Source organism: Piliocolobus tephrosceles, chromosome 8 (genome assembly GCF_002776525.5).
Source record: "Piliocolobus tephrosceles isolate RC106 chromosome 8, ASM277652v3, whole genome shotgun sequence".
NCBI lineage: Eukaryota > Metazoa > Chordata > Mammalia > Primates > Cercopithecidae > Piliocolobus > Piliocolobus tephrosceles.
The window spans coordinates 14,500,059-14,526,505 of record NC_045441.1 but is presented as its reverse complement, the minus strand read 5'-3'; the positions used below and the strand labels follow the sequence as shown (position 1 = coordinate 14,526,505).

The 26,447-nt window shown below is 42.4% G+C and overlaps 2 gene segments (V, D, J or C); both read left to right on the top strand.

The window, feature by feature from the left end:
* LOC113219486 overlaps positions 1 to 26,447 on the top strand; it is a 59,617-nt gene that overhangs the window by 16,254 nt on the left and 16,916 nt on the right. Inside the window, 2 exon segments of the C gene segment in view lie at positions 11,010 to 11,322; positions 11,875 to 11,883. Of these exon segments, the coding sequence occupies positions 11,314 to 11,322; positions 11,875 to 11,883 (18 nt within the window).
* Positions 15,495 to 25,348, top strand: LOC111529422. The segment is given in 2 exon segments: positions 24,269 to 24,457; positions 24,557 to 25,348. Coding segments are annotated over 2 exon segments (489 nt in total).

Sequence of the window (26,447 nt, the reverse complement as noted above, 5' to 3'; positions counted from 1 at the left end):
GTGGGCGGGGTGCGCGGGCAGGTGGGCAGAGGGCGCGGCGGGAGGGGGCTGGCTGGCCAGAGGGTCGCGCTGCCTCTTCCCAGAGGCGTGGTGGCGGCAGAGGGACCTGGGCGATCTTAAAAGACAGCGATGGCGACAGCGGTCCTGTTGCGGGGGCAAATGCCCTTTATAGATATTTTCTAGGTACGGATTTGAGACTTTGATAAATTAAGATACTTGATAGTAAACAGCCAGGCTGGGATCTGAATCCAGGTCTGTCCGACTACAAAATCTATTGCCTTGATCTCCTACAGTGATGAGAAAAACAAAACCAAACACGACCTTTTAAATGGAGACATTTCGGGGGGAAATAAAAATATTATTATTCGTTTTGTGATTTTTTTTCACTTGCAGCCTTAAGCTCCATTCCCCAGGGTCACATGAAGTTAGTTAAATTGATGCTAACGGTGTTTACTTAGATACAATCTGCAGAGAATTCTCTATAGAGAATTTTCTTATGCAATCAAGTTTTTCTGACTTCTGGGTTCTAAGATTTTTTTTTTAACAAGAAAAAAAAAGCGTAACCAAAACTGTGCTTATTGAGTAACAGAAAGCAGCGAGATGGAACACAAAGATATTCACCCTAATTATCACCTTTCCGCTGCATTCCCTTACCCTCAGTCCGCTGAGGAGCACAGAAATGTTATCCAAAGGTGGACGGGAAAGGGAGGAAAGGCCAAGACCCAACTGCAGCCTGGCCTGAGATGGCCACATCATATTCTGCTTCCTGCCTGGCTGCCCCGGGAGGGCTTGGATGGGCAGAGGGCCAAGTCAATGTCAGGCCTGGAACTTTACATGCTTTTCTCTCTTAGATATTATCATCCCCTTTCTCAGAGGAGGAACTGGAGATTCAGAGAGACTCTGTAGCCTCCGAGATCATGCAAGCATCACTAGTAGCAGAGAAGGGATATAGAGCGAGTGTGACGGTCCATAAGACTTTCTCTTCCCACCACACCACACTCACCCAGCAAGAACTGGAATAAATGACAAGGGAGGGAAGAGGGGCTCAGACTTCTCTGTGTATTTACCAGGATGCAGAATGTGTTCCTGTAAGTGTACCCCAAGTAGGGAATTTCGCCCTTTAATGAAAAAGGTTGAAGGAGGAAGACTTCCAGTTTACTGGATGAAACATAATGCAGCAATCAAACAGCCTGACTCTTTTGAGTGAATATCAATAGGAATACCAGCATACTATTCACTTGTTCTTCAAAGGAAAAAAATGAAACTAACGAGTCCTTGATTCCATGACATGGATAAATGTTCTGAGCAGGAAGAAGTTAATGATCACTGGGAAGGCTTCATAGAGCCAGAATATTCAAGTAAAAGTCTTGCCAAACAAGAAAAGGAGAAAGTTCATTTTTGTCACGCACAGTCTGGTTGCAACAGTAAAACCTAGCTTTTGTCATCATCACATTTTCTAATACCGAAAGGATGTATTTTAGGAAAAAAGCATCCCAAATTTACAGATATGCTTTTATTTATAGAACTTCATTATTTTTTGAATCAAACTCTTCAGTGAATTAATTTTTACCACCTCCTCAGGTATAGGATAAATGGGACATTTGCAGACAGTTCTTCCTTGCCCATGTTTGCTATGAGGTGAGGTGTGGACGTGGGGAACCTCTGGGGCAAGAGGATGGGTATGGCAGCCCCACGACTGGTCATGAGGCCCCACGTCACAGAGCCTCCACTTAAAGGGCAAAGCTGAGAGCCCCACCACACCTCATGATGGGGAGTTCCTCTGTCTAGAGATGTTATTTATTGTCATTCAAGTCAAAGAACTAAAATCCTAAGATAAAGAGCATACCCCAAAACCAAAACTAGGCCTCCTAACAGTAACTCTGTGCTGATCCTGCTTCAACAAGGAGGCAGAGTAGAGAGGAAGGAGGTGAAGGATATGGAATCCACTGAGCTCCCACTTTATGCCAGGCATATTATGCATCTATCTAAGCCAATGCTGGTAGATAGGCATTTCAATTTCATTTTCATAGTTGAGGCCACTGGGTGTCATAGAGCAACAAGTCAAGCTAACAGCAGGTTGAACTCGAATTAAAAGCAGAACTGAATGATTGCATGCTCGCCTGTATAGCACAATATGTGGATTTGCTTGGTATTGAAGAAATAGGTTTTAGTTCCAGCTGTACCATTTACTAGCTGAGAGGCCTTACACTACCCCCTCTTCCGCATGGGGAATCCCTTCCTGCCTCAAAATATTGTTTGGATTAAATGAGCCAATGTTTGTAAAAGTGTTTTGGAAATTGTAAACACCATAACAAAGAGTTATAGTTTAATTTTAACACATTTCATTCATTGCAATATGATTTCTCATATGAATTACTCGTAAGGATAGTCAATATTTATGGAGCTCCTAGTATAGGAAAGGCATCCTTCTTGATGAAATAAGGGGCTTTAACAATCCCTACAACATATGACTTTGATGTAGCAAAAATGAAATCTAGCATGTGTTATATGAAAGTAGCAGGTAACAAGTGGTCTAGCAAAGCTGCAGTGCTATATGCTCAGCGATAGAGGTATTTTTTGTAATATCCACTCCAATTCCTTAAGAAAATAGATGGTGGCAAAGAAGATTAGGTGATACTGCTCACTGAGTGATGAGAATTTTTACATACTGGATGTTCAGTGGGAGTTTCATTTTGTCCCAATCTCTGCTGACATTCTAAGCTCAGGAGAATGGTAGTAATCCAAAAGAAGAGGACAAAACCAGAGATTCTCAATGGAGGGCAATCCCTTCTCCAGCAGACATTGGTAACATCTGAAGACATTTTTTATTGTCACAAACGGAGGGAGAATGCTACTAGTATCTAGTGAGTAGAGGCCAGAGATGCTACTAAACATCCTACAATGCACGGGACAGCTCCACAAGAAAGAATTATCCAGCCCAAAATGTCGATAATGCAGAGGCTGAGAAACCCTGGTCTAGTTGGCTATATTTCTCAAAGACTTGCTAAGAGATAGACAAAATTGATGACTCCAACCTTCGGCTCATGAGCTATATCCAGGCTAAATACAGTAGAGCTTAGAGAATTCCTGGAAACTCTAATTTTGCAAAGACTTTCTCGGAAAAGCACTGTTGGGAGTTCCTTGGAAACTCCCTCCTCTCCCAGTGAGGAGATGATAGGTAGCTCTCCTACTTCCACACCAAATAAGACTCTCAGGTCCTACATCCACCGTGGGTCCAGAGCAGAGCCCTGTGTGTGGGTCATGGAAGTGTTGGGTCTGTGCCATGAGCGTTCGGTGGCCAGATAAACCAGTGAGGACTCTCACCTGGAAAAGCGGACAGGTGGTGGCTTCAGGTCATAGCACACGTGGTAACTTGGACCAAATCTCCCCTGAAACCAGTTAGATAATCATGATGAAATAATAATAATGAGAAAGAATATTTCTAAAAGTTTCTAAGAGTCAATAAGATGTGAATAGCTTTTACCCTGGCAAATGGACTGATTATCATGGTGTCATATAGCTATGGGTAGAGTTCCCATGTGATCCTGACCAATCAGCACCCTCAGAAATGACTGATCTGGGTGCAGGGCCTGGGAACACCCATTTTCTCTGTGAACACTCTACGAGGTTCCCCTTCCTCATCCTGGCACGGCTTCCTCATCCCCTTCCTCATTCCTCATTCTCCTGCTCCAGGTTTCCTGTCTCCTTGGCCTTCTCTTGGGCACTCAGTCTGAGCAGAAGGGACATCACAGCTACAGATATGCACCTGTTCTTCACTCTGGGAATGTGAACTTGTTCCCCTACTTCTCAGATTGGCTGAGGGATTTTTTTGAAAATGAATGTCTCATTTCTTGATAACTTTGGTTTCGTTGAAAATGCTGGTTTGTTTCTAGTTGAAACTGGGTAAAAACAATTGAAGCAAGTGAAAATCTTTATTTCATTAGCAGAAACAAAGCATATATTTTCACTGTAGGTTATCCAGATAGAACTTTTCATACATACTCAGGTACTGACAAATACCAAATCAGGCATTTGAGGCTTTGATATTTACTTGGAAAAAACCGTGTTCAAGGTCAATGATAGACAAAGAGTTGCAACCATATATGAAATTCTGTATATAAATTCTATATATAAAATTCTACTACTTCCCTTTAGTTCTTAATATAAAATTCCCAGAAAAGTAGAAAGACATGATGATCCAATACAATGGCCCCCAGGAACCTAGCATGACAGTGGAGCCGAGGCAATGAGCACTTGCCCTGTTATCATGTAGGCGACCACATCCTTCCCAATGTGGAAGAGCCTCCTTCAGTCCTCTGCCCTGGCTAGGCCTCAGCCTCAGCTTGCAGCACTTCCTGTGTTCCTCAGATGATGCCTCTGTGATCACAGGAAACCAGAAAGGGAGTCTGATGACTATCAATTGCACCCCACAAATGCCAGCAACTATACCCCCAAGTTTCTGATTTGACATCATTTCCTATTGACTTAGGTTCCTATTTAGAGACTAGGTTTGTTGAAACTACATGATTATTTCAGAGAGAAGGCAAGGTCCATTATTTCATTTTTTAGAGAATTCTAATCGTAGTGAAATGCTCAGGGTGAAGATACTGGCAAGGAACAAAATGGAATTAATATCCATTCAGTTCCCATTGACTGCCAGAAAATGGGATAGATGTCCTACATGTTCAGAATCTCAGGTGATTATCGTAAGAACCTGGTAAGTAAACCTATTCATGACAGAAATAACTGATGCTTAGACAGGGGCAGTTATCTGTCCAAACAAATAGTTCATGCTCTTTCAATTGCACTATTGGGCCACTTTGAATATCCTTAGTGTTTATTAACTTTATAGAAATAGGGCCAGGTGCGGTGACTCAGGCCTATAATCCCAACGCTTTCAGAGGCTGAGGTGGGTAGATCAGTTGACCTCAGGAATTTGAGACCAGCCTGGGCAACATGGTGAAACCCCATCTCTACAAAAACACAAAAATTAGCCAGGTGTGGTGGGGCGTGCCTGTAGTCTCAGCTATTCCGGAAGCTGAGGTGGGAGGATGGCTTGAGCCCAGGAGGCAAAGGTTGCAGAGCGCCAAGATTGCACCACTGCACCACTGCACTCCAGCCTCGGCTACAGAGCAAGACTCTGTCTCAAAAACAAACAAAACTTTATAGAATAAACTATGGCATTTGTGGGTAATTATGCACTGACCCGGACCTACTGCCTAGCCCTGCAGAGCTAGGTCAAGACAGAATGGGCAGTGACTCAAGAAGCCATGGCTAAAGGATCATGTTGGACACACATCTGGAAGAGTTCCCACCTCCCACCCCACCCTCACCCTGCTCCCCACCGGCATTCTGCCCTAGGACCCTCCTTCTTACTGGAGGGGAAAAGGCTAAGAAAACAGAAAATCATCTCTGTTATTGTGAACTTGCTTTAGCAGATAATATCATGGGTGGGATACCTGGAGAGGGATCAAAACCTCATGGCCCAGACTTAAGGAAATGATCAAAATGTGTAATGAGGATCATGTTTTGGAAACATGTGGCCAACATATTTTTATTCTCCAAAATAAATCATGTCACCTTTCGATCTATCTTTATTATAGCTAATCCATGATATTTACTACCCATAGAAAGAGAATATAGTTGCCTAGAACAAACTCACTTTTTGAATTAATTGTGAGATGTTGGGCTTGAAAATCAGGTTCAATTTTTTTTTAAAGAGTTTTCTAAAGTTGTGATTCTCTCATTTGTAGGTCTAAAGGCCACCCTGGCAAACCAAGAACACAGAATTTTATTACAGCTGCTGGATATGAAGACTCAGCATATGATATCGGTGACGTTAACACCCTCCCAGGGAGAAGCGCTGTTTCTTCTGGCTGGGAAGTGCGAGCCGGTGGGGAGAGTGAGAAGGGTAGAGCATTACATGGAGGAACTTCCTGGTTTCCTTGCCTCTGAGGGCCTTATGCCAGAGGGGATAGAAAGCCCATTAGAAACCCAGGATAGGCATAAGGAGAATCTGAGTGTCTGGCTCCTGTCAAGCTTCCCTAATATGGCCCTGGTAGAACTCCACCAAAAGTGGAAGGCATTTGCAAAGGTGAGCCCAAAGCAGTACCACTTTCCACACAGGCTGTGCATGTAGGAGTCCCAGATGCTTCTCAGGGTCTCTGAGAGGATACAAAGGTACTGAGGGGGCCGGTGAGCACAGCACCTGGGATTTGGATGAGAAGCTGCAGGAAAGGAACTTTACATCCCAAGGACATGGTGTGGAGTCAATAGTGGTAAGTTCAGTCTGGTTATTACACCAGCCAGTTCAGAGGAAGAGTGAAATCCCTTAGATCAGCAGGGCAAAGTGCTGGAAGTTGTTGAGGATGCAGAGGGTAGCAGGAAGACAACTCTAAGAACTCATTCACACACCCTGCCCCTGGGTAGCGAGGTCATCCTGGGGATGAGAAGGAGGAAGAGAGAGAAACACAGAAAAGCCTAAGCAGGCACCACAAAGAGACCGAGCCCATCTGAAAAAGGCTGCTCTAACCTGATGGAAACTATTTTAAGTTGGTAAGTTTAGTGCCTCCCCGCAATATCAGAACGAGCAAGAGATGACAGGTATAGGTTGTGTACATTTCCCCTCTGCATTGAATGATACAGTGCGCCTGTTCCACCGCTGTGCCCTGCTCAAAGTTAGTGGGGTGGCTGTGGCCTGCTCAAAGTCACTTGGGTAAGGGGCGCCAGTGGGAACCAAAATCCCATCTCACACCCACCCCCTGCACACTCTGGAGCTGGGCTGTGACATGCTGGAGAAAGGTGTCTTTGTCTAATTATTCTGCCTAAGGGCATGCCTTTTGTTAATTAGTAAAAAGAAGCCTTATTTGTGCTCTGGGGAGTGGGGGGTCTGTTTAGGAGGTAATTCGTGATAAAGCCACACAGATAAGATACAAGGCTTTCAATAAATTGAATCTATGAAGCTTCCTAACCCCATGGAAAGACAAAATGAGTTTACACAAAAATAATCATTAAAGAACTAATGAAAATAATGTTTGAATTCAGCCACCAGACATTACATTCCAGAGCCTTGAGAAAACCTGATGGTCATGAAAAAAGTCATTCACGTAAGTGACCCCATGGTGTGAAGTCAAGGAGTGCAGACTCTGGAGTCAGAGGGCTTGAGTCAACCTGAGCGTCTTCAGCTTTGTCTTCTGTGTGACAGGCTCCAGTGACTGTTGTGAGGATTAGTTGAGATAATAAATACAAAATGCTGAGCATCAAGCCTGGAGTAGTGAAAGGACTCAGTAAGTACTAATTACCAGTATTTGTTATTTAATTTCACTTTTGTCTACATCCCCTTGTGTGAAATGGTTTGGACAACTAATCAAGGAAAACCTTCCCTCAGGGACATTGCTGATATTGCAATCTTCACTAGATACACTTATCTCTACCTCCACCTCCACCTCCACCTCCACCTCTATCTCTTCTCTGTCTCTATCTCTATCTCGCTTAACTATCTAATTACTTGTAAATGAACTGGTGGGTTTGTTGTTGTTGCAGCCTGGCTAATGTTATCCAGATGTATCTGAAACCTCAGGAGTGGCATGGAACAGTAGTCCCTGCTTGAACCATTTACCTCCTTTCCTGACATCAGCGATCACACACACCTGAAGCGATCACACTGACCTGAAGCCTCTGACCTGTCCTCGGAGGCAAAGACTGGGTAGACAAGGTGCCTGGTTACCAGCAATCATCTGCAATTTCCTCTGAGCTAATGAGATTGCTTTTCTCTTTGCTCAAATTATGTGAGAATATTTTTAAAAAGAATTTAATGTGCTCTTTTGATGTTTCAGGTGTTCAGTCAAAAGCCTATGTTATTCTCCATCTCTCTCTCTCTCTTTTCCTAGTTGGGTAATCAAAATGGCACAACCAGAAATATTTATATCTGCAACAGAAAAGAAGAATACATGTATTCATGCACAAGTACTTTATATATGTATATAAGTTTGTGTGTACATATATCTATATAATTGATATATTTGGGAGAAATAAAAGGTTTCATTAAGCACACAGGTTCTAGAGTTAGACCCTCTGTTGCAAATTACTGTCCTGTCACTTAATTCCTGACAGAACAAAGTGCATACTTGGACAAAATGCCTGCTCTGTAAAAATGCCTTGGTCTTAAATAAAATGCCTGCTATGTCAAAGCTTCTATTTTCCCATCCGGGGAATGGGAACAATAATAAGAGCCTCACTTAATAGATAATGGACAAAGGTGCTTGCAGCACAGAGCCTGCCACAGACAATGTCCTCAATTAATGCAAACTATTAATATTATGAAAAGTGAATATCTGTTTTCTGACAATGTTTTCAATAATATAAATTATGTCTTTGTTCCCTTTGTTTGAAAAAACCAATAAAAAAAAAAACCAAAAAAGTGTCTTTAAACCATTTGTCTTTCTTCTAGACTGCTAGTAATCCTTTCTTGTGTTTAGGGAATTTTTACCTCATGGGTTTTGGTGAATGAATGAATTCATCTCCCTCTACAGAAAAGAAAATGCCTGATGCATTTTCTCAGCCTTTATTCCAGGTAGTCAGGTAGACTGTGGACTCCAGCAATTAGACACACTCCTCACAACCTCCCCATCACACACACACACACACACACACACGGCTGCTGGAGTTGCAGGGTGTGGAAGGAACTGTCTGGCAGGAATGGAATGTGCAGGGTGCCTAGTGAGTTCCAGGGTGACTGTGGCTGCCCTAGCTGTGGCAGCACCAGGACTCTAAGCTGGGCCCTGCAGACTGGCTCAGCCTGCAGCATGGGTGCCCTCTCCTCCTTCCCATTCCCAGGACACATCCTGTGCAGGGGAAGAGTGAGTCCTTCTAGTTGTAGCCACAGGCCCGTTGGTCTGCTGACCTCTACCTCCTCAACATTCAACTCCCCAGCATTGAGTATCTCAGAAATGGTATTTATCAGAAAAGAGGGTAAACAGGGCAACTGCTTTAGGAGGAGCCATCCGAGCCAGCTGCTTCATCTCCTGTCTCCTAGGGAGGACCCAAGCTGTCAGAGTTCACACCTGTCCCACACAACACGAGCCAGAGCTGGACAAAAGTGACAGGGACAATCACTGTCCAAGGTTAAAGGAGCCCTGAGGCACCAGAAGATCTCCAAGAAGGCCACATGGAAATCATAAAATGGAACCGAATGGAGGGGAAGAGAAGTTCTGTAATGTGGGAAAATGAAGTACTAACAATATTTGACTGGTTTCCCTTGATTTAGCTGGGTTACCACTTCAAAACAGTCAGCAAAGCATTTTAACAATGAAAAGTGTTGGGGAAATTAAATGGCTGGAAGTGGAGGGAAACTGTGCATGGTGGTGCATGCCTGTAGTCCTAGCTACTCAAGAGGCTGAGGCAGGAGAATGGCTTGAGCCCAGGAATTCAAGGCTGCAGTGAACCATGATTATACCACTGCACTCCATCCTGGCCAACATAGCAAGACCCTATCTCTACAAAATAAAAAAAAAATAGGGGGGAGATAAAAATGTAGTAGTAATAATAAAATCTACTAATTACTGAAAATTTACTGTATGTCAGGAGCTATACTAGGTGTACTTGGCTATTTAGTCTGAATAACAATTTTAATACTGGTGTTATTATTGTATCCATTTGCAGATGAGAGATTTGAGACGCAGAGAGATTAGGAAGTCTGCACAGGGTCAGGCAGCCCCTGTGTGATAAAGATGAACAGTCAGACATTTAAAAATGTTTTGGTTGTAGTTGCTCACGCCTGTAATCCCAGCACTTTGGGAGGCTGAGGTGGGTGGATTGCTTGAGCTCAGAAGTTGGAGGCCAGCCTGGGCAACGTGGTGAAACCCCGTCTCTACAAAAAATACAAAATTAGCCAGGCGTGGTGGTGTGCGCCTGTAGTCCCAGTTACTCAAGAGGCTGGGGATGAAAGGATTGCTTGAGCCTGAGAAGATGAGGCTGCAGTGAGCCATGAGTGTGCTACTGCACTCTAGGGTGGGCGACAGAGCAAGATCTTATCTCAAAAAATATATATAAATAAAAAATTCTCCAATGACATGGGAAGTTGCTCAGAATATAAGCTGAACTGAAAGAATACAGAACACTATACATGTAAATATATCTATAGTCCATAAAATCATATTAATATTCGTGTATCTACAATGAAAAAATCTACAGTCGAGCATATGATAATGCGAATAGTAGTGGGCCTTCGTGATACGACCATAGACGTTTTTATTGTTATTTTTCCCCATTGCTCTGAGTTTCTTCGACCAGCACCGTTACCAGCACGTTCTACCTATCCACTGTGTGACTTCTGTGCAGTTACTTGATGACTCTGTGTCTCATTACCTCATCCATAAAATGAAAATTCCAAGTACCCATATTATATGATCACTGTGAAGATTAGAAGGTGAAAATCATTTAGAACAAAAAGCTAGCAAATAGAAAATGCTCAGTAAGTATTTGCTATTATAAAAGTTAATGTTTATTAAATACGCAACAATTTAAAATATTATGCTGAGGAAAAGTGTTTATGAACAACTCCTAAGCAATTAGAAATCCTTCTCATTTCCATAGAAGTTAAGCAATCCCCATGGCCCCCTCAAATTCGTGCAGAGAACCCCCTCAAGACTGCTAGCCTGATCTCAGATAAGCAGTGTGAGCAGGAGTGGGGCGCAGTGCTGAGCCTGCAGGTGGCACTGAAGGGCCCAAAAAACCACTTTCTTTTCTCTCCCCAATTCAGGCCACACCCTCCAGCCCCTGACCCGAGGTGTCTAGCCACCAGGTCCGCACTTCCTTGCCTTCTCCTTGGGGACACCGCCCTGAAGACAGGATGTCACTGCTGGAAGCATTCGCCTTCTCCTCCTTCTGGGCATGTGAGTTGCTGTCTGAACATTTCAGTCTAGCTGTGTGACCAAAATAATTCTTCAATGTTTCCCCCTTCCACTCTCAGATGTTCATTGGAAATTCTCCTCTTTTACTTACAGTTGGACTTGGATTATCAAAAGTGGAGCAGTTCCAGCGATCCGTTTCCACGGAAGTCAAGAAAAGTATTGACATACCTTGCAAGATATGGAGCACAAACTTTGAAAACGATGTCATTCACTGGTACTGGCAGAAACCGAATCAGGCTTTGGAGCATCTGATCTATATTATCTCAACAAAATCTGCAGTTCAAGGCAGCATGGGTAAGAGGAGCAACAAAGTGGAAGCAAGAAAGAATTCTCAAACTCTCACTTCAATCCTTACCATCAAGTCCGTAGAGAAAGAAGACATGGCCATTTACTACTGTGCAGGATGGGATTACACTGTACTAGAACTGTAGAGACAAGATGCACAAAATCCCCTCCCAGGGTCTGTGCCCACCACATCCTTCCCAACAGGGGCAACCACAGCCAGTCCCCAGCTGGGCTCCCAGACTCAGGCTCGCCTTCACTGAGTGTCTTCCAGGGCTTTCCAGGAAGCTGTTATGGGTTATGCTTATACTTTCATTCCCACCTGATCCCAGGACTTGTGCTCCAGAATCTTTATTTGACACTGTTTCTTAATGAGTTAAAGACTTGTCTGGGGACTGAGAGAACATAAGTCATGCCACTGTCCATCATATCACCACCTAGAGACTTCTAGTAAGTAGCAAGGTGCAGTTGAGAGAGGGATCCTTATTACGTACAGTCAAGACAACCCCCCTGCAATATAACTGTCACTGGTGCCATTTACAATGAAAGAAATGAAAGCTTACAGATTTGGGGTTGCATGATCTGCCAGACGAGTCATGTCTTTGAGCTGGTCTGTGAGACCACATCGAACAGTTTAAGGGTTGCAATTCTCTAAGTAAATGCTAGGATATCTGGGATAAATTCCGGAAGGAGTAAGTGCCTTTTTTTCTGCGAGGGGTAGAGAGGAGAATTTGTCAGCATGAGATAGTCAGACTAGAGCTCCAAGTCACCCCGGGGATTGTTGGATGAGACCCTCCATGTTGGAATAACCCTTGATCTTACCTGTAAAGGAAGAGAGAATTGCATCGTGTGTGTGTGTGTGTGTGTGTGTGTGTGTGTGTAAGTTCTCTACAATGTTCTCAATTCTTTGTATGTATTAGCTCTTTTAACCCACACTACCTATAATGTCTGCTCTGTTGTTCTCATCAAACATATCTAACTCCTGAAATAAGTGGAGTATTAGTTCATGCACTTGTCCAAACCACAGAGCTGATAAGTGGCAGGACAGCCTAGGGAGGAACCCAGGTAATCTGGTTCCTCTTGAATAATGACACTAAACTGCTTCTTAATCACAGGAGTATAAAAGAAAAGACACATTGTTTCTACCCCCATGGAGGAGACAGAACTGACCATCACGAAACATTAACTGACACAAATTACTACTGTGTGCTGAAGCATGTGCGCAGGGTTCCAGTGATTAGGTGTATTCAGAGAATAAAATGCCAATAAAGTACCAATTGACTTTTCAATATAAAAACATAAGAAATTTGGGTTTTCCATATCTAGGTATGTGACAGGTACTGTTATCTATACTTCATGTTCATTATCATTATTATGTGATCGTGTAAATTTCTTAAGTCTCTGGAAGTCCTTTAGGCACTTGTAGATGTGGAACTGAGACACAAAGATTTCAAATAACTCAGCCGATGTTGGATAGGGTAAGTTGTCTAGAAGGGTGCATATTGTCATAGGTCATTAATAGTGATATTCAGATGAGCTTTTGAAGGACCTGATATATTTTTAAATATAAAATTAGAAGAAGAGAATATAAAACTGTAAATGTAAAACCTGTTAAAAAATGTTTAATCATGGCCGGATGCAGTGGTTCACGCCTGTAATCCCAGCACTTTGGGAGGCCACGGCGGGCGGATCATGAGGTAAGGAGTTTGAGACCAGCCTGGCCAATATAGTAAAACCCAGTCTCTATCAAAAATACAAAAATTAGCCGGGCGTGGTGGTGCACGCCTGTGGTCCTAGCTACTCAGGAGGCTGAGGCAGGAGAATCGCTTGAATCCGGAAGTTGGAGGTTGCAGTGAGCTGAGATTGCACCACTGTACTCCAGTTTTGGTGACAGAGTGAGACTCTGTCTAAAAAAAAAAAAAAAAAAATTTAACCCTGTGATCCTGTGTAATGATCCAAACAAATATATTACTATCTACTATCTACATGTCTTCTTGGCAATCTCTGCTCGAAATGGCTCAGGTGGGAAGACTAAGAAACTTGAGGTAAGTAAAAACACTCACACTTCCGCTTCCACTTTGAAAATAAATTTCTTAGAGAAAGAAGATGAGGTGATGCACCACTGTGCCTGCTGGATTAGGCACCACAGGGTTAGAGTTGTCAAGATAACCTACACTGAAACTATCTCCAGGTCTGTGCCCATCCACATCCTCCTCCGTATGGGCAACTACAGCGGGTTGCTCAGCTGGGTGCCCAGCCAGAGTTGCCCCCTGCAGCTCTTCTGGAAAGTTGCAGGAAGACATCTTAGATTCTGCTCCCTTGGTGTGCAGAATTACATCAGTGATTCATGGTGTTGAAAGGGGAAAAGTTCTCTTGTCCCCTCTCAGGGCGTGCGATGAGGATGTGGCTCACTTTTTGGTGCCCCGCTCCTCAAACCTCTAGGGGGAGCATGCACACGTGCAGGTTGTGGGACTCCGACTCCACAGCAGTGCCTAGGGGTGCATGCTTATAACTCCTGAGGCCCCAGTAGGCCTGTGTTACAGGGTGCTCTTTTATTTTGGCCGTCCATAAGTGGCTTGTTTTAGTCAGCTCAATCACAAGGACGGAAAGCTTTCTGTATCCCGGGATTTCTTGCCTTGGTGTACCGAAAGAATTGGATAACATGTGGGCTTGGAGAATGGGTGCAAGGTTTTTTGTTGTTGTTGTTTTTGTTGAGACGGAGTCCTCCCTGTCGCTGGGCTGGAGTGCAGTGGCGCAATCTCCTTCACTGCAAGCTCCGCCCCCCGAGTTCACCCCATTCTCCCGCCTCAGCCTCCAGAGTAGTTAGGACTACAGGTGCCCGCCGCCACGCCTGGCTAACTTTTTGTATTTTTACTAGAGATGGGGTTTCACCGTGTTAGCCAGGATGGTCTCGGACTCCTGACCTCGTGATATGCCCGCCTTGGCCTCCTAAAGTGCTGGGATTACAGGCGTGAGCCACCGTGCCAGGCTGAGTGCAAAGTTTTATTGAGTGGAAGCAGCTCTTAGCAGATGGAGGAACCAGAAGGATGGAGTGGGAAGGTGGTTTTCCCCTGAAGTTGACAGCTCAGCGGCCGGGCTTTCCTCCAGCCACCCCAGCCAAACTCCGCTTTGTTCCTCCAGTCGATGGCCTGCAGCCTGCCAGACCCTGTAGGTGTGCTCTTCCACAGGAGTGTTCCTCTCGATGTCCAACCACATCTGTGTGTGCCCGCCAGGGTCTCGGAGGTTTTATAAGCACAGAATGGGGGCGTGGTGGGCCAGGGTGGTCTTGGGAAATGTAACATTTGGGCGTGGAGGCAGGAGTGCCTGTCCTCACCGAGGTCTGGGGACACAGGCCCTGGGGTGGATTCCTCGACAGGAACCACGCCCTTCCCTTCCCAGCACTTCCCTCCCCCAATCCCATATCGGTGTCAGCAATTAGGATCCGAATTAGGAACAGTTTGACACTATTTCCCACAACATTAGGGTATCTGGGAACTCTGAAAATACAGGGTGGGTGGCTTAGAGCAAAGTTCATCTGTCTAGTAATTCACTACCTAGAGATTTCTGGTAACTAAATGGTTCAGAATGAAAGCAGGAAGCGGTATATATTTTACACAGATACTCCCTGTTCTTATCACTATTTTCCCATTTGGTTCAATTGCATTGGAGGTTTTCAAAGTTAGAATGATCTGTCAAACATAGTAATTGTATGCTTTTTATTAGCACCTTGAGGCCATCCTGAAGAAATCTAGGGACAAGTAAGTAGATCTATAAGTAAACAATCAGCTGTTTGGGTTATATGACAGATGAAAGTGTAAATCCTGTGTCCTAGAGGAAGAGCATGCAGCTCACTTCACACTCAGGGCTTAGTGTTGGGACAAAACAAGCACTGTGCATTGGAACCCAGCTCCTAGGCACAGTGGGGGATCTCAGGGTGGGGGCTCTGCTTTGGAGATCTTGTCTTTCAGGGTTCTGCAAAGAAAACTAAAAATCCTGAGTAAAATAAGATTAGATAGTTAAGAAGAAAGATAATACATGCTCCCTGCATCGACAAAGGAAATAACCATGATACCCCTCATAAATTAATAAATAAGAAATAATGATTAACAATTATTTTATGTTTATTCCATGATTAATCATTGGGTAGTTGGGAACTTTCAAAAAATAATGAAACAAAGTGTAAACTGTAAAACTGTAAAAGTCCTCGCTCATTTCTTTGAAACTCACTTTCAAACAACAAAGAAATTAATGATGAAAAATCCTTAGTTTCGAAAATTTTCTCCTATTGTTACCTTTAGTACTATGGATATCTGACAGCATATTGCCATGCATGCAGTCTACTTACAGTCCTTGAAGTAATTACAACATATTTTTTCCCCATTCTTCCTTCTGAGGATCAGCTTGTACCATCCTGATAAGGTAAGAGGACAGATGCTATTGAAAGCCCAATGAGGGAATACCAGGAGCCTCCCTGGCAGGTCAGCCCCTTTCCAGGGGCACACTCAGAATCTGGAGTCCCACATCCTGTCCACCATGATTCCTGACCATGGTGGTCTACAGGGAGAATGACCCGAGCGCCTGAGTGAGTCTCAAGAGACCTCATCTCTCACCTGTTGCATACATAGAAGCAAAGGTAAGAAGACTGTCAAGGAAATACAGAGCCTGAGAACATGAACCTTTCCAGAAATAGGTGAGTGAAAAGATGAAATTCAGCTTTTCACAATCCCAGTGTTAAGTATTTTACATGGATTATTTTATTTAGTCCTCCAAAGAACAGTGTAAAGTGACCGTAGTGGCCACACAAGGTCAGGTCTTAGAAGATGAAGCCACTTTGACTTTTCAAGAGACTCCTGGGAGATTTACGGGGAAGAAAACTTAGAGACACACTAGAATGAGGAACAGGAAGAAAAGACACCTCATCTGTGTGAATTTAAAGTAGTGAAATACTATGTAGCAATTAAGCACAGTGTTTTTGAAGAATTATAAGTAAAATTGAAAATATTCACCATGTATTATCAAGGAGGATATTGAACACAGAACTGATTTAAATAGTAAGTTCTCATGTACATACATGTATGTATTGAAGAAAGAACAAAAGGAAAAAATTTCTCCAAAGTTTAAAGAGTGGGTATCTGTGAAAGCATGGGTGATTTTAACATCTTCTTGATACTTGCACAGATTTTACACATTGTAACAAAAAGCTGCTACTACTTTTAAAGATGTATGCCATAATGGCTTCAATATTTTATTGATTTATGCACTTAATGAAATTGTTTATACAACAATGTAAAATACAACTATATATGGCACACTTAAAATTATTTTTATGTTCTTCCACTTAATCACATAACTACTCTATAGCTCTCAGAAAAAAAACAAAACAAAAATACCAGCCTTCAAGATAATACTGGTTACTATTGAGCAGAAGGTCAGCAAACTATGTCTGTGGCCAGTAGTCTCCAGTTTTGTAAATAAAGTTTTATTGAAATACAGCCATGCCTATTTATTTATATATTGTTTATGGCTGTTTTTGCTAGCTGCTTTTGCACTCGAATGGTAGAGTACAGTCAGTCAGTCTTCAGTATCTATGCATTAAACATCTGAGAATTCAACGAACTGTGGATCAAAAATATTTGAAAAAAATAAAAAATTATAATACAGCAATAAAAATAATACAAATAAAAACAATATAATATAGGAACTACATACATAGTATTTACATTGTATTAGGTACTGTACGTAATCTAGAGAGAATTTGAAGTATAGAGGAGGATGTGCATTTGTTATATGCAGATACTATGCCATTTTATATCAGGAACTTGAGCATACATGGAGTTTGGTATCTGCTGGGAGTCCTGGAACCAATCCCCTGCAGATTCTGAGAGATGACTGTAGCTACAGCAGAGACCAGCAAAGCCCAAAATATTTACTATTTGGGTCTTTATAGAAAATGATTTGCAGTCACTGCCCTAGAGTGATATACTCATGAGTGACATTTATTCATATTTAGTGTTTCCCAATTTCTCGATGTTTCTTTAATGATTATTTGTTACACACCCACCCTCCCCATATTAGCTGTGTGACTTTAGATAAATTAGTTAGCCTATGTTTGATTCATTTTCCTGATTGTAAAATGGAGAACATACTAATAATTACTCGAATAAATTGTTGAGAAAAGTAACTTAAATAATACAAATAAAGTTCTTGCAAGTGCTTGGGGCATGCCTAATGCTCAACAAATTGAAGCACTACATTGATCCTATGAGTTATTATTGCATATTAGAAAATAAAATTATTTAGGCTAATACTCTAAGTCCTTGGTACTCAAAGTTTGATTTGTGAACCAGCAGCATTGGCTTCACATAGGAGCTTCTTTTAAATCTAGTCAGTCAAGCCTCAGCCCAGGTCTACTGAGTCAGAAGCTCTTTTCAGAAGGTCCCTCCTACATACTATGGTGTGGGGAGTGGGGGTCTAAGGACCAAAGTGTTCAAGACATAAGCTCCACAGTCTGGGACAAGTGCAAGCCAATCCCACTTCCATAGCATGGTTTTATCTAGTGTCCTCTCTAATTTCTGGAGAGCAATATTAAGCTGATGTTTGGCCTCTCTGGGGCAGAAATAGATGACAACTTCCCAATTAATTTTAAAAAATGTACTCAACTGTCCACGTATGTGTACTTTTATTTTCATTTATAAAATTTGTTATAAAATCAGCACAAATTTTCAGTATTTTATATAGTGAGAAATACAGGTTTTTTATAACCTTGAGTTTTAGATCCACAGTCAACCCACAAGAAGAGTAATTTTTGCTTCGAGCACAAAAAACATATCACTATATCCTCATATCCACATATCACATATCCTCATATCACTAAGGCTACTGAAAAATGAAATAGGAGGGAACAGGGAAGGGGAGAGAAAATGAAGTTAATTGCCACTGTCACCACTCACCCACACCTCACCCTTCATAGGAAGAGCTCTCCTCTAACCATCACCATATTGCCAGATCTCCTGGGCACTGGAGTATTTAGAGGGCCAGCCATTTCAGACCTGACAACGCTACACTCTACAGAGAGGGCTGTCAGGGAGTCACTGTGACCCACTACTTCTTTCCTTGACATCTGCTTAGACCAAGCTCCCCCTGCCACACACTAAACATTCTAGGTACAGGCATCCTCACTTTCCTGCTTTTCCTTGGGAACACAGCCTGGCAGACCAGAGCATGTTAGCACTAGGAGCATGTAGAGATTCACCTTGGGGAATGCTCCTCAGTCATTTCACTTTGTATGTCAGGTGAAGAAATTCTTTATCACTTCATCTTTACATATCAGGTGTTCACAAGAATTAATTTTCTTTGCTTACAGTTATTCTTAGGGAGTTAAAGTTGGCACAAATTTAAAATGCCCAAGGCAAAAGATAGTGATGCTTTTATACCTTGTAAAATACCCAGCCAAGACTGAAAACGAAGTCAAAAACTGGTGTCAACTGAAACCAAAGTCAGCATCAGATGTGTGTTGACAATCGCACCTGCTCAGGGTCCATTAGGTGTTGCAGTTACAATGATGCTCATCCTTCCACTTCCACCTTGAAAGTAAATTTCACAAAAAGGAAGGTGAGGTCACTTACTGCTGTGATTATTGAGCCACTGGCCATCAAGCACACACTTCCCTGCCTTCTCCTTGGGAGACAGCAGGATGTCATTGCTGAAAACATCATCTTCTCCTCTCTCTGCCTTCATACGTGTTCCCCATCATTTTGACTCTTGAGGAGAGAACAAAGAAATTCTTTAATGGTGCATCGTTATACCTTAGGTTTTCATACGGATTTCTCTTCTCTGCTTACAGCTTGTTTTGAATAGAATAAGTTGGAGCAACCTGAAATATTAATTTCCAGAGAAAAATATTACAAAACCAAATACTATCTGGGGTGGCATCTAGTCGCTTATACTGGCTGAAGCATAACTTAATGCATTTTCCTCAACACATGACCTGATCAATTCACTTAGGGGCTGTAGCTGAAAATGATGTTCCTAGATCTGCTTTGTCCTATAAGATAAAACCTCAGGAAAAGGAAGTGGGGATAGTTATGTGCTTGCTGGAATCACAGATGAGAGATGTCAGGACACCCACACAGAATCCCTCTTTAGGTCTGCGTGTACCGGCCCCCTTCCAACAGGAGCACAGGCTCAGCATGTTGTGAGGGTTGGACTGCACCTCCCCGGACTTCCCCCTCAACCTCTGGAAACTTGATTATGTTCACACACTAGGACATACAGAAATCAGTGTACTCTGTGCTCACAGTCCAGGAATTACCTGTAAGTTTATACGATCGCGACTCAAAGAGGGAATCACTGAGTGGCAGGAAACAGGTTGGGTGTCTTATACATTTTATATAACCATTGCAATACTTTTGCAACGTCATCTTCATTTTTTCCACTTTAATATGAAATAATTTGAAAGATAAAATACCTTCTGAAATCCCAAATGCCCACGTTTCCTCAGCAGTGTCCTGTGACCTGAAGAAGTTAGCATTCGTTTGCTCTACTCATGCTGGGAGTGAGTGTGAAATGAAGCTCCTGCCCTCTCCTCAGGCTCATTCCACACTGAGGGATCCTGCTACAGCCCAGCTGGCACACTTCCTTTGCACAGGTCTCAGATCCTCCTAAGGAAGGGAGGGGGCATTAGATTATCCACTGACAAGGCAGATACCCACCAGGATGGATCCTCTTCCTGGCTTCTGCCTGTGATCACAACAGCCATTTATTTAAACTGTTGAAAGCCAAAAATAAAGAGAAACTCTTGAAGGTAGCTAGAGGAAAAAAAGCAGATTTTCCATCTGAAGCTATGCAAGCAAGAAGACACTGGAGTGAAATCTTCAAAGTGTTGAATAAAAAAAACTGTCACTTGGCATAAAGACAGCTTCAGACAAAACAAAAACTGAGAGAATTCATTGCCAGCAGATGCACTTCACAAGAAATGTTAGAAGAAGTCATTCAGGCAAAAAAAATGATATGGGTCAAAAACTTGAATTCACACAAAGAAATGATAAGCACTGGAAATAGAATAATTGAAGGTAAAACATTTTTCCTTAAATATTATTTTTTAATTGCTCTAAAACAGGAGTTGGCAAACTATTTTTGTAAAGGGCCCAACAGCAAATATGATCTATGTTGGGGGACAACATCGTCTCTGTCCTAACTACTCAAATGGGCTATTGCAACACAAAAGTCCTTGCTACTCTTAGGTCCGGAGGGACATGGAGCTGTTATAACAACCGGGAGGGCATCTTTATTGAAAAGGACACAGTCAACCATTCTTAGTTTGAGTTCCCCTGGGAAGTGAGCCTCAGGCTTTAAGGACAACTAGTTTGTTTGGGAGATACAGGAAGACTAGTAGGAGAGTTAGGAAGTGATGTTAAGAAAAGGAAGGCAGAGAATTAAGTTACTTTCATTAACTAGATAATAAATGAGTAACAAGAACCTCATAGAAGTTCAAAACCTAAGTGATCAATTAAATCATAATTTCTTGTTCTTCTGTTCCTGTAATTTGTGGGACTGGCCATGTAAAATAAATAAAATCTGCAGACCCCTATGTGATCTGATGGTCAGTATGGTGGTGAACCAGGGAATCTTGCTAAGTGTCAGAACATGATAAGAAAGTAACCACAGAACAGAAAAATATTCCTGGTGTTATCTTAAGTTATAAAGACAGAGCTTAAAATTGAGCACACATCTTGTATCTATGTGAAGCAAATGAAAAAGATGAGCAGAAATTAGCCTGTAAGGGAATACACCAAACTGTTAATAGTAGTTGCCTCTGGTTGATGGGGACAAAAAGTCACTATTTTCTCCTCTAGGTTTCTTTATGACCCCACTGAATCTATACTTGTTTTATAATAGGAAATAACAATGGCCCTTGTTTTTAAAATGTATAAAAATGTTTTGTTTTAAAAGTATACTTCAAGGACACAACCTCTGTAAGTTTCCCATTTAATGGTAACATTCAAAAGAAAGAGAATCTGAAATAAGTTTGCTCTGGCTTGGCTGTCTACAGGAGAAAGCTGGGTCATATGTAAGTTAGCTCTTGCCTTAGCCTAGATCCACAGCTAAGTGGATCTAGGTGTTGATGTGCAGTGAGAGCAACTGTGTTAGAACACTTGCCCCGAGGCACCTCAAAGGCAGACTTTAGGGTTTCTCTTTTTGTCTCTCCCTCTCTGCTTTAGACCAATAAAAAATGTTAATATTTCAGCAAGAAAATGGCTCTTTACACAAACATCTTCAGATAGTAAAAATCACACAGCAATGAGAAATCCATTGATACACTGAGTTAGAAAAGCAGTTTCACAGGATGTTTGAGTAAAATAGCATGGGTCCCTTCCCCTGCAGTCTGCGGGTCTTAGCTGTGTGTTCAAAGCGCACTTCCTCCTGCCATCTCAGACCTCAGATTTTCTCTGTGATTAGAATACCCCATATTCAGCCACCTCTCTGGACAAGAGCTTGCAGAATGCTGCTCCTGCTACCAGGCATCCTGGTGGCCTCCCTGCGGACGTGTGAGTTGCTTTACCCAAGGGACATCTCGCTCATTGGAAGGGAGGCACAGAAAGTGTGGACATTTATTTATTTTTAATGTTTACTTTTATTTTAAGTTCAGGGGTACATGTGCAGGTGTGTTATATAGGTTGAACTGTGTCATGGGGTTTTTTTGTACAGATTATTTCATCACCCAGATACTAAACCTGGTACCCATTCATTATTTTTCCTGAGCCTCTCCCTCTTCCCACCCTCCACCCTCTGATAGGCCCCAGGATGTGTTGTTCCCCTCTATGTGCCCATGTGTTCTCATCATTTAGTTCACATTTATAAGTGAGAACATGTGGTATTTGGTTTCCTGCTCCTGTGTTAGTTTGCTAAGGATAATGGCCTCCAGTTCCATCCATGTCCCTGTACAGGACATGATTTTGTTCTTTTAATGGCTGTATAGTATTCCATGGTATCCCTATCAATCCCTTTACTGGGTATATGCCCAAAGGAATAGAAATCATTCTGTTTTAAAGACACATTGCATATGAATGTTTATTGCACTACTTTCACAATAGCAAAGACATGAATCAACCTAAAGTGTGGACACTTAAATCACACTATTTTCAGGTGGAACAAAGCCACATGGTAATTCAAGCTAAGCTGACAAATTCCACCATTACCTTGAGTTCTTCAGGAAGAAAATGTGAACTTCACACCCAAGCCTTCCCTTAATAGAAAACAAACATACTATCTTAGTCAACATCAACATTTCATATTGAAAAATTTCAAAATTTTTGATTTTCCTTTCAGATACAAACGGAGACAATCTCATAACACAACTTGTAACATCCGTCACCAAGAAAAAAGGAAATACAGCATTTCTTGAATGCCAGATAAAATCCAGTACCTTCCAGAAGAATGTATGTATACACTGGTACCACCAGAAGCCAGACCAGCCCCTAAAGCGAATTCTGTATATCTCCTCAAATGAAAATGTAGTCCATGAACAAGGTGTTAGTGAGGAAAGATATGAAGCAAGGAAATGGCAAAGTGACTTGTCCTCCAGCCTGAGAATACACCGAGTTGCCGAGGAGGACGCAGGGATATATTACTGTGCCTGCTGGGACACACTCTATCAAAATGATCCACTGTAACTGAACAAAAACGCCTCCCATGCCCGCTGTACCTGTGCAAACACACACCTCCTCTTTTCTGCCTCCTAGAGGCACCTGGTTGCTGACCACAGAGCACTTTTCTCTGGTGCATGTGTCCTGAGCAAAGTCTGAGCACGAGCCCAAGGGCCCAACCTCTGATGCTTCTTTCAATGAGAAATTTTATCTCATTTCTCATTAGACAGAGCTAGACCCTGTCTCACCCCTCGGAGCCTGGGCTGGCTTTTGGGCTGGTTTATTGACTTTGAATGAATGAAAGAGTGCTGGAAAATACAAGGCCTTTTGAGTGACATAGACATGGATTTCAAATTCCTGCTGGGCCACTTACTGACAGTGTGATCTAGGAAAGTTCTTAATGCCTTTTCATTCTGTTTATTCAACTTCAGGTGTGGCTAACATTAGTCACCTCACAGAGTTGCTGAGGTCTAAATGAGCCTCCATATACGAAAGCTTCTGACATAGCGCTCAACAAATCACTTCCTTTCTGTCCTTTCCCTTATGACTAAATCACTGAGCTATCTCAGCTAAAATAGTGATGTGTAGAAACTTAAAAACAGGCCAGGCACGGTGGCTCACACTTGTAATCCCAGGTGTGAGTATTGGAGGTCAGGGTGGAAGGATTGCTTGAGACCAGAGTTTGATATCAGTTCGGGCAACATAGTGAGACCTTGTCTCTAAAAACCATACAAAAATTAGCTGGATGTGGAAGTAGTCACTTGTAGCCCTAGCTATTTGGAAGGTTAAGGTGGGAGGGTCACTTGAGCCCAAGAATTCGAGGCTGCAGTGTGCTCTGATGGTGCCGCTGCATTCCAGCCTGGGTGACAGAGCTAGACCCTGTCTCAAATAAATAAATAAATAAATATAAAATCTTATATTGTTCCCCAAACAACAGTAAATTATAACTTTAATTCTCAAAAACTAAAAATTATGCATGGGAAAAGAGTGGAGGGTAATAAACCAAAAATATTTTTTTCCTTCAAAATTTTGCTTCAGTCACAATAGAGTATAACAGCACAGTGTCTAAAGCAATAACCACATGAATTGTTAATATTTATCACACTATGAAGTCTGGGGACATTTCCAATCTATAAAATGTACATAGTACTGCAAGAGGTTGTGAAATTATAATATCATTTGTTACCATACACAGTGATAATACTTTTCCTCCAATACTCATGATACTGCATAGCTACGCACAACTCTGACAAAATATGACCAAAATGGGAGTGGAGAAAGAGGTCAAAGATAGACCTATTTAAAGTAACACTTAAAAAAACAATAGGAAAGAATTACTCCGAAGGGGAAGTTAACATTGACTTATTATAACAGAAGTGTTTTCATGAGATCTTCTTGGATTTGATAGTGTCTTTACACCAGAACATGACAAATACCACTTCAACAGAGATCTCCCTGTGAAGGACTTTTATTGGTTTTAAAACAAACCTTTCCCTCCCTATCACAGAGCAACAGCTGCCACTACATCTTCAGTCCTAATCTGTGCTCCCTTGTAGCGTCTACTCTGACTAGCCACTGGCAATGTCAACCTCATGGGTTTTTCTTGTGTCTTTGGCTTGGGTTTGTAGGTTAACTTTACTCCTTTCTTGTCTTTTCATAATTTTTGTGTCCACAGTCAACTGTTTTCAGTGCCTCTCATTTCCCTTCCTTGTTTTTCAGATGGAGACACCAAAATGAGAATATCTCAGGATCAACTCTCCTCCACACGCAGACAAGACAGAACAGTGCACATAAGGTGCAAGCTGTCTGGGGTTCTTCTCGAGAAGACCGTTGTGCACTGGTATCAACAAAAAGAAGGGAAGCCCCTGAGACGAATCCTTTATGGCTCAGCCAAAAATTACAAGCAAGACAGGCCCAATCCCCGCTTGGAGGCAGATGATAAACATGATGGTATTTTTTACCTGATCATTAATAACGTTGCCAAGTTGGATGAAGCCACTTACTACTGTGCCTGCTGGGATCTCACAATGTCACAGAGTCAGAAGGGACCTGAAAGAAAACCTTCCTATGACCACCCTCTGACTGCTTTCATACTCCTGCAACCACAACAGACTCCTAAATGCTCTTGTTCATTGGTTCATAGGCTGTTTGAACAGGGAGGGCTCTTGGAACATATTTAGCCCAATGTCCCCACTTCAAATGAGGAAACTTGGGGCACAGAGACAGCAAGTGACTTGTCTCAAGCTAGTTAACCACAGAGGTAGGGCCACACTCTTGCATTTCAGATTCTCAGTCCAGTGCCTCTTCCTGCCTCTCTTGTGGTCTGTGTTGAACTTCTTACAGCAGAATCACATTTCTTTCAAAAGGGAACTGCGACAACTTCCCTATGCATCGTCTTCCTCAGTGGTACCCCTAGGCCCCAGTGAAGTCTGGTATCGGCCAAACATGTAACTACCACACTGCTGAGAAGGGGACAAAGGTCAGCAGGGATGGACTCCACGCTCCATCTACCCATGTTGTCTTCCCATAGCTATTTACTGCCCTTTGTTTCTATAGCTTCCTATCTATTCTGAAATCCCTACTAATCAGAGCAGTTTCCCTGGTATGCCCATCACACATATGGGCAAGTGGGAAGTAGAGATTAGCTTTTCTTCTGACTACATTAGTAAATTCTTATAATAGAAGTGCCTGCTGAACCAAGGCTGGAATTTCCTACTCTTCACTCTGAAACCTAGAACCAATCCCAATTGGCTGGCCACACACTTGTTTCAAATTGGGTAGCCCTGGCTTGCTTTCTGCTCTCTTAGAGTGACCTAGGACTTGTTCATGTCCAAGGCCTTACCAGCCACACCTAGAAAATAGCAAGAACAATAGTAGTAGCCATATCTATACCATTACGTTATAGCTCGGTACCTCTCTTTTTGAATGTCTGACAAGTAGCCAAAAAATTATTGATTCCAGTTCCACTCCCTTCCCCCAATCTCCAAGCATGTATTATTTTCCTCACCAGACTTTCCTATTGCAGTAAATGGCAACAGTATATTGTATCATCTGATGCAATGGCAAGGGTTTTTTCTCAAGCAGATAGTGTTTTGTTGACTTCCATGTTTTTTTTGTTTCTCCTGGTAATGAGAGAAAAGTGAGGAGACCCAACTATTATTGAGTTTCCTGTGATATGAGATCTGAAGGGAGGTTATAGGAGCTCTGGAAACTGTGGTTTTACCTGCCAGAGAGACATCCACAAACCAGGCCCAACCCTGTGTGGCCCAATCTGAGACTGGAGTAGGCTGTCTCAACAGAGCCCCGGACCGAAACACTACGGACCCAATGTAGAGAACACCTCGTCTTCTAACTTACTGCAGATTTAGAAACTCTTTGTATTCCCCCTGACATGTGCAGGGCAACAGGCCAGCCATGACAGCAATGATTGATTGTCATTCTGAAATGCATGGCTCAAATGGCCTCATAGATGTTATAATCTCCTGGTGTCACTGAAAGACAAATACAAAGAAAGTAAATTGTGAGATATAATTTGATATTCAGATTCAACTAGTCCCACTCCTCACAGATTATTTTGCTAGGTGCTGGCACTGCCTACTCATTGCTTTTT